Below are 8,321 nucleotides of genomic sequence, written 5' to 3' on the forward strand. Positions count from 1 at the left end.
AAAGTTGTCCGTGTGAAAGAATGTGAAAGAACCCTCACATCGACGGACAATTGTGTGAACGATGTATCGCAAAAGACACTGTCATATGTAGTCAGCATAGTCGGCTTCTTGACACATGCAATAATCCCTCATCATCTTGATTCAAGCCACTATGCAAGGCTCGCTTTGTTCTGTATGAGGGGGCAGGGTTGAGGGAATAAATGTGGTGGAAGCATCGATTCTTGTCTGGGCGGAGATTTCTTGGCGTGCGTTTCATCTTCGATTTCCGTACGATTCATGCATTGCTTGCCGCACAGTGCCTGCCACATCTATTAAATTTGTGTGTTGATTGGCTAGGATGCGTGAATTTGACGTCTGTGGATTGCATGGTTTGCTAAAAATTCCCGGCTATGATTCCCCTTCATTGCTTTCTGACACGATGCATCGGGCATTTCTAAGCCCTATCGGAAGTTTTTAGCAAGCCACAGAACTAGATCTGATCAGTCCACCACCTCTTCCAGACTGTGGACTGTAGACTATAAGAATGGGAATTCATGCACAATATGTTTTAGTTTCTCATCTTCACGCCCACCACTACTTCGTCGCTCCTTTTTTCCAACACTTGGCCGGACCAAGCTGTTCATTACATTCTCTTGAATCCGTCTTCACTCCTTAGACGCTTTTTACACCAATCAAAATGTCTTTCTCTAACAACTCGAGCTGGGGACACTTCTTTCTCAAGGGCAAGACCCTGGCCCTTTGTTTTTTTGGCCTCATCCTGCTCGTACTCTGCCTAGGCTCCTGGGCGGAGCTTCCAGGCAGCTCCATTCAAAGCACCATTTTGAAGCGAAGCACCGAAGTCAGTGACACGGCCATCTGGCAGCCAAAGTCTGGAGTTAAATGGCAGATCCAGCTAGTGGATGCCGTTGAAGATATCGCCAATGCTGACATTTTCGACATCGACATGTTTGACAACACCGCTGAAAAAATCTCCGAAATTCACAAGACGGGTGCTAAAGTCATTTGCTATTTCTCCGCTGGTACCTACGAGGACTGGAGACCCGATGTCAAGGAGTTCGCCGATCCCGACTTTGGCAGTGCACTTGAAGACTGGCCTGGCGAGCGTTGGCTCGATCTGCACTCAAGCAACGTCCGCAAGATCATGCAAGCCCGTCTTGATCTGGCGAAGCAGAAGGGTTGCGACGGCGTTGACCCTGACAATATCGATGCATACGGCAACGACAATGGTCTCGGTCTGACTGAGGCTGATTCCATCGATTATCTGGATTTCCTTGCATCCGAGGCTCACTCTCGCGGGATGTCGATTGGACTCAAGAATGGAGGCGACATCATCCCCTCGGTCATTGAGAAGATGCAATGGTCGGTCAACGAACAGTGTGCGCAATATGACGAGTGCGATGTCTATGCGGCTTTCACGGATGTCGGCAAGCCCGTCTTTCACATTGAGTATGCTGATGAGATCGAGGTCAACAATAAGCTTAAAGTTCGTGATGTCACGAGCTCACAGAAGTCTGCGGCTTGTGATGCAAAGAGTGCCGAGAACTTTTCGACTGTCATCAAGAACATGCAGTTGGATGCTTGGGTTGAATATTGCTAGTCCACTCATCAAGTCAAGGTGGAACACAATTATGGAATTGCGTATCCGAGATGTATAGTGGTGGGGATCAACTAGATTGACACATCCGAATAGCACTTTTTCAACTCTCGTCTCTTGCAACCACTTTTTGGCTCCATATTTATGATGAATGCAAATTACCTTTTGAAGTCATGAGGTTTATTTAAGGCCCAGAAATCAGAAGGAGAACCCATTTAACTTGTTTGGGTATTTGGGTATCAAGAGGGGTTCTTACCGTCTTCCAGGTCAAACAATCAACTCCCCTCCCTCCGAAGGCCTACCTAGTTGGTCAACATAAATTGTTGACCATAGGTGTGCCCTGAGGAGTGGGCAAACAAAAAAGAAGAAAAAAATACTGGGCCAGTGTTGACGCTCTAAGCTCCACGGACCTATGCTGGGGTGTTGTTTTTTTTTTCTTTTCACAGTTCTGTTTGCAATGTTATTCTTTTTAGTTGAGATTATCTTGAACCAGCTATACTATTAGTTCTAATTTTTTTTAAATAGCCTCTTTGATTGTGTAAGAAGGTGAAAACGGCGTGTAGTGCGGCACTGGGGTGAGATGGCGATGTTTTTCGGTGTCCGGGGATAGCGATGCAGTAACAAGGCGAAGTATATAGGGAACGGCAAGGTCGGGTGTTCGATTCATGGATGTAGAGATCTTTTTCAAAAAGTAGGCGTTAGATATCAAACAAAATTGCGAAGAAATATCGTAACCTTGTCTTCGATGCCTGTATAGCGTATCCCATGGTCTTGCCCGCCGGCACACCCCTGTCAAAATATGTGGGTCCATTGCCAAATTGGGTAAGTAAGAGGGGCTTTTCCCACTTGAGGAATTTGACAACAGTGGACATCCATGATGCTCCTTTTACCCCAATCACCTATCCATAGGGTACATAACAAAATGACCGGGCTGGATTGAAACGCCCGGAAGGTGAAATATATTCTGTGCATATTTTCTTCATCAGATCATCGTCTCGCTAAGCTCCGACAGATATTGGAGATTGATGACTACGTCTGGGACGACTACATCTCGCCATTGGACGCCTGTCGGGACTATGTGGCACATCTGGGTTCAAGAGGACTTATACAGAAGAACCATCACATCTCCTAACAATCTTCCCATAGAGATGCGATTCCTGACAACCAGAGGATGAGTCACGGCCGGCGTGAGCTAGACAAAGCTCGACGTACTTGGTTCAAGTACGTACACATTTCCTATATTGTCCAGTTTTCGGCTATGCTTCGGTTGTGCTAATGCGATGTGTCAAATCAGAGATGGAGGCCATTACTTCGAGAATCCGGATGGCTCCTCAACATATTATGACCCACGTCCTCCGTATAACGCATAGATTAGGAGGTCTAAGAACGGACAGAAGATGCCATGGTCAAAACCACGAATTACCTGTGTGATGAGAGTCAACCCACCACCGTGCTGGTGGGTGACTCGAAGAATCCCAAACAGGAGCATCAGAACCAATCATCGAGCGAGGGGCTAAAGGAGAATAAGACGAAGACCGCCAAAGACACATCCCGGTCGAGGGGGCTCTCTAGGCAAGAGCTAGCGACAGAAGACGATGTGGAGCCTAGTCAAACGCAGGCATTGAATCAGTCGGATGAAGTGAAGACGAACCAGGATGCATCGCTGTCAAAGAGGCGTCCTAGGGAGGAACGTGCCCCTGAAGGGGTCCTAGTCAAACGCAGAGGCAAACTCGGTCAATGAAAGCCAAGACGGCCGAGGATGCATTACGGCCGAAGAAACCCTCTAGAAAGGAAAAATTCACGGAAGAGAACGTCGACCTGGAATCTCGGGATCATCAGAGAAAGGCCCTGAGGGAGGAGGAGACGGGGATGAAGACAGAGACGCTAAAAGAAAAGACAACCAAAGATGCCTCACGACCAAAGACAAGGTCTAGAGACGAGCGAACCGCAAACAAGAGTGTTCAGTCCCGATCTGAGGGTGATCAAGAAACGACCGCTAGCAGTGAGGCTAGAAGAGAGAAGAAGAAGAGACACGAGTGAAAGGAGGGAGCCGACACAAAGGCTGGATGAACTCCAGTCGTCCGCGAGGTTGATATAGATTGATTTTCGACTTCGGTCGTCAATAACTTTCGAGATCTTTTGCTTCCTTTTCAGCAGTTATGTTTGTTGAATTCTTGACTTTGTGAATTTCAAGCATGCTCCATTGGTAATGATCCCAAAATCCGATGTCAAAACAACGTGCAAAGCATTCGAGCCACGTAGATCGTAAGCATGATGAGGTTAGGAGGGTTTGTTAGCTACCTAGAATGCCTACAGAGTAGACCCTAAACCGCGAAGATTATCCCACGATAGGCTTGAGCATAGTCCATATCCATGTCCTTGGTACTTTAGATAGTCTTCAGCCAAACAGACCTAGGCAACTTCGCCCGAGTTTCACCCGGCAGCTGAATTCGGGCTTCTCGAGCATGAGGTGTTTTGATAGGCAATGCCAATTCCGAAACACGACCACCCTAGGGAACCCGAAACTTGGAAACGGCCACTTAGAGTGGGGGTGGCTAATCTTATTACCCCTGTCCAGGCGACAGGGTATTCTCAGATTCTGAAGCATGTATGTCAGAATTTTCACACTGGTCAAAGTCCTCATCAAGTCAGCCACATTCAACTCAAGGGGCAACTTGCCGCCATTTTATACGAGCGATGGTCCTGAGAGACGGCTGGAAAATTAGATTATGCTGAAGTGCCATGTGGCTTAAGGCCGGTGGCGTCAGTCCTTCATTGAATGCATGGGCATGGGCACGGGCGGCGGCCCTGCCATGGTTTCGGGATAGAAGAAATACGGTACCGGGCCGGGCTGAAATGAAATGACGTTATATAAGCAATGAGGTCATCGGCAAAGTTGAGACCCAAATGAGGACACCCTAAAAGGCCGATGGTAACCTTCTTTGGCAGGGCGAAGAAAACTCTGCAGAGATAGGGGATAATTACTCGCTGGCTAAAAACAGATGAGAAATTTGTGATTCGCTCATGCAATCTTGATTGGATTGCTTATTTGTCTGAGGGCAAAGTCTTGTTTACTGTGCTCTTGGCTGATCTACTCTGTTCACTGCATATTGAGATAAACAAAGCTTAATGTAAGGTCCTCAGAGAGGAAATATACTAACTATGCTAGCCTACTACTTACATACGCCATTCACTATGGACTGTAGTACAATATCCTAGCCTAACCCCTCTTTTTGGCCCAGATGCCTTATCATTAGCCCCTCCATCATTCGAACACGACTGACCCTTACGACCTTCGATAATCATCACCTTTGGTTGCATGCCGGTGGTGGACCAAGATCCACAAATTTGTGGGTTTCGGGACACTCCAAGGGGAAACCCGGAGTACGGTGCACTTGCGCGAGGATGGTGTCAATTGATTGAATTGGATAAAGAATTGTACTAAATCTGTTTTTGAGGATTGATGGGCTACAGTTTGTTGAAAATTTTTCATTTAAGGATGGCGAATTGGCACAGTAAAGTATAGTCCTAACAAGGCAAAGTAGGACGAAAGTGGCGGAAGGGAAGAACGTGTTTCCGCCTTCACCTCATCAACGGGCTGGAGGGGCAGAGTCATTACGTCATTCATGCAAAAGCGGGAGCCGGTAAAAGCGCAGATTCCCCTTTGATACTCCTTTGGGTCTAGTGGGGGTCGATCGGGTTACCGACCTCCGTCACATCTTCACCCTAGGTGATTCCACCCAACCAATGACGCCAGCCTGCAGATAACTCGGACTTCAGTGAGGCTCCTAGTCCGCCCGGTCTTCCCGTGCATTTGATGAGCCCGATCTTCAGGTGAAACGAGAGATGTAGCAACTCCGATAGGGCTCTGCAGGCCGAGAGGAAGGTCTTCCGAAAGGAGTCTGAGCACTCTGATATACCGCCAAAGATGGAGGTGCGATCGTGAAATCCCGGTCTCATGGAAAGGTTAACACACCTACGTACGTGCCCGATGTGGCTGGCAAGTCATTGATGGGTGACAGCAGCATCAAAAAGGCAATTTGACCCCGATTCTATTGGCTCAAATGCTATGATGAGCGTGTGGGTATCTTGAACACTTCTTCCGAAAACGGCCGTTCTTGCACCTTCGTGCCCACTTAGCCACATCCCACCTATTTTTTTTTCTATCTTTTTATTTGCCTCTCCTATGAGAATGGACAAGCCTATTTGGGGGTCATTGATGGGAACAGATCCGCTTTGCGCGATTTGCTTCAATGCTCACCACGTCATTGTGCTTCCTACTGGACTGAAGTCGAAATGGGTGGAGGATGCCAAGTATAAGGGCTGATTGCACCCAATGGTAGCAATCTGGGTCTAATACTCCACCATGGATCCATTGAACGGGACTGCTACTTGGGGGAACCGATCACCAGCCCGGTTCTTTGAAATATAATGACTTAATGATTCCCAGAAAACTGTCAATTTCCCCCAGTCTCACAATTCAACTGGGATATACTTTACTTCTGTGGCTCGCTAGACGACTGCCATCAACGTTCTCTCTATCTTTCTACTCTTCTTCCTCCTCTTCCTCCACCATCCAAGCATCTCCCTTAAATCTCCTTCCTCTTATCCATCGTCAACATGTCTCAAGCCGCCGCTCCTAACGGAGCTGATGCTGCTCCTCATGAGGTCGCTCCCAACGAGGTGCCAGCTGAGCTGCCCATCCCTGGAGAGCCCGGCCTCGGCCACACCATCGAGATTCCTGCTACCAGGAGCTCTATCAGTGATGTTCACATGCAACGTTTGAGCCTGTCACCTTCCATGAAGGACCGCCGGGGCTCGCGCAACTCCTTCGGCGTCTCCCTTCCCATTCCTCGCGAGCCGCGCAAGTCTTCTCGTCTGTCTGTTGTTGGCAAGCCTACAAGCCACGTGCGCACTATTATTGCGTCTGAGTTGCAAGATCAGGAGAAGGAGAAGGTCCAGAAGGTCAAGAACATGTGCTTCTGCTTTGACATTGACGGTGTGCTGGCACACGGTAACAATGCTATTCCGGAGGCTCAAGCTGCTCTCAAGATGCTTAACGGAGACAACGAGCTCGGTACGTGATTTGACATATTTCAAGATATTATTGCACAAAGCTAATTGTCGAACTTTCAGGCATCCAATTCCCCTACATCCTCCTCACCAACGGTGGTGGTAAGACCGAAGAGGCTCGCTGCGCCCAGCTCTCAGAAGTCCTCGGTGTTCCCATCTCCACAGACCAGTTCATTCAATCTCACACCCCCATGCAAGCTCTTGCAGAGTACTACGAAAACGTCCTGGTTTGCGGTGGTGAGGGATTCAAGGTGCGCGAGGTTGCCGAGAGCTACGGTTTCAAGAACGTGATTCACCCTAAGGACATTCTGGCTTGGGACCCCACAATCTCTCCCTGCCGCAAGTTCACCGAGGAGGAGCAGAAACTAGCCAAGCCCCGCGACTTCTCCAAGTTCAAGTTCGATGCTATCATGTGCTTCGCCGAGTCGCACGACCAGTCCACCGAGTTCCAGATCATCCTCGACCTCCTCCTCAGTGCCAATGGCAAGCTCCTCACCCGTGCCAAGGATCCCGCTGCTCGGGATGCCGTTGCTGGCCACATCCCCATCTACTTCTCCCAGGGTGATCTGCTCTGCCCCACCGAGCACAAGGGCCCCCCACGTCTGCACCTGGGTGCTTTCCGTGTTGCGCTGGAGGCTCAGTACAAGGCTCTTACCGGCCGTGATCTCGACCGTATCGTCTACGGTAAGCCCGAACGCGCCACTTACATCGTCGCCGACGAGATCATCAAGTCGTGGATGGAGGAGATCCACGGCGAGAAGAAACTACCCGAGAACATCTACATGATTGGTGATAACCCCCAGTCTGACATCATCGGTGGAAACTTGTACGGCTGGAACACTTGCCTGGTCCGCACTGGTGTCTTCCAGGGCAAGGGCAATGACGAGAACAACCCCGCCAACTTCGGTGTCTTCGACCAAGTCTACGACGCCGTCAAGGCTGCCATTCGCAAGGAGCTTGGTGATGACTTCAAGTTCAAGTGGGACCCCAAGAAGCACTCTCCCCACGGCTCCGCTGTTGAGTAAGGGTGTAGCGTGAAGAGACTTTAATCTTCTTTCCTGCATCCTTTTCTTCCGTTTCTTTCTTCTCGCTGCCGGTCATCACTACGCTACGAGTCTCCACGGAGCTCTAGTCTTTTGTTTCCTTTTATTTTTTACTCGTTTGAAATTCCCATTTCTTTTGGTAGAAATCGTCGCATCTTGTCTTTACTTGGATTATGGAAATCAACCCTTTTGGACATGGGTCCAGGGCTCTGATAGATATTTGTCGCTCATCTATCGGGTGAAAATTATGAGCATATTTTACGAACAACGAAGAACTTTGATACCATTCCAGCTCTTGAAGCAAATTCAAAAATTTTCTCTAAAGCCACGTGCTATTGCATATTCATGACGTCATAGACTAGGTCGATCATCTTATCATACCTTTTTGTTCTGCAAGCTTCCCTTCTCAAGAACCGTGGAAGCGAGATTTTTGGAGGAGTGGTCCTCTGAATAGTCATAGTTCCTTTATAGGTTAAAGGAAAACAGAAAACTGAATGTATGTAAACCGTGAATTGTATTGGATGGGTCCCTTATGAGACATTCACGACGACGCCCCTAGTAGGATTTCCTATTTTCACACTACATCTAAGGACTCTGATCCTAGGGTCTGC

General features: G+C 48.5%; 3 protein-coding genes across 3 annotated transcripts; all 3 read left to right on the forward strand.

Annotated features, from left to right (window-relative positions):
* Window positions 1-676: 676 nt before the first annotated feature.
* Window positions 677-1,597, forward strand: N7473_006137 (endo alpha-1,4 polygalactosaminidase; the record flags this gene model as incomplete). Its single annotated transcript, XM_057152077.1, has 1 exon — window positions 677-1,597. The coding sequence occupies one exon, from the start codon at window positions 677-679 to the stop codon at window positions 1,595-1,597; it is 921 nt and encodes a 306-aa protein (XP_057009882.1).
* Window positions 1,598-3,331: 1,734 nt separating this feature from the next.
* Window positions 3,332-3,634, forward strand: N7473_006138 (uncharacterized protein; the record flags this gene model as incomplete). Its single annotated transcript, XM_057152078.1, has 1 exon — window positions 3,332-3,634. The coding sequence occupies one exon, from the start codon at window positions 3,332-3,334 to the stop codon at window positions 3,632-3,634; it is 303 nt and encodes a 100-aa protein (XP_057009883.1).
* Window positions 3,635-6,065: 2,431 nt separating this feature from the next.
* On the forward strand, window positions 6,066-8,037 carry N7473_006139 (uncharacterized protein). Its single transcript, XM_057152079.1, has 2 exons — window positions 6,066-6,671; window positions 6,731-8,037. The coding sequence occupies exons 1-2, from the start codon at window positions 6,215-6,217 to the stop codon at window positions 7,690-7,692; spliced, it is 1,419 nt and encodes a 472-aa protein (XP_057009884.1). The 5' UTR covers window positions 6,066-6,214; the 3' UTR covers window positions 7,693-8,037.
* The last annotated feature ends 284 nt before the right edge of the window (window positions 8,038-8,321 follow it).

Source organism: Penicillium subrubescens, assembly GCF_028828155.1.
Source record: "Penicillium subrubescens strain IBT 31985 chromosome Unknown utg000004l_segment0_segment0, whole genome shotgun sequence".
In the NCBI taxonomy this organism is placed as follows: domain Eukaryota; kingdom Fungi; phylum Ascomycota; class Eurotiomycetes; order Eurotiales; family Aspergillaceae; genus Penicillium; species Penicillium subrubescens.

Excerpts from the sequence above, each read along its gene's own strand:
- N7473_006139 (XM_057152079.1), top strand. The coding sequence starts at position 6,215 with ATGTCTCAAGCCGCCGCTCCTAACGGAGCTGATGCTGCTCCTCATGAG. Across the intron at positions 6,672-6,730 it reads TAACGGAGACAACGAGCTCG|GCATCCAATTCCCCTACATC; the intron begins GTACGTGATTTG and ends TCGAACTTTCAG.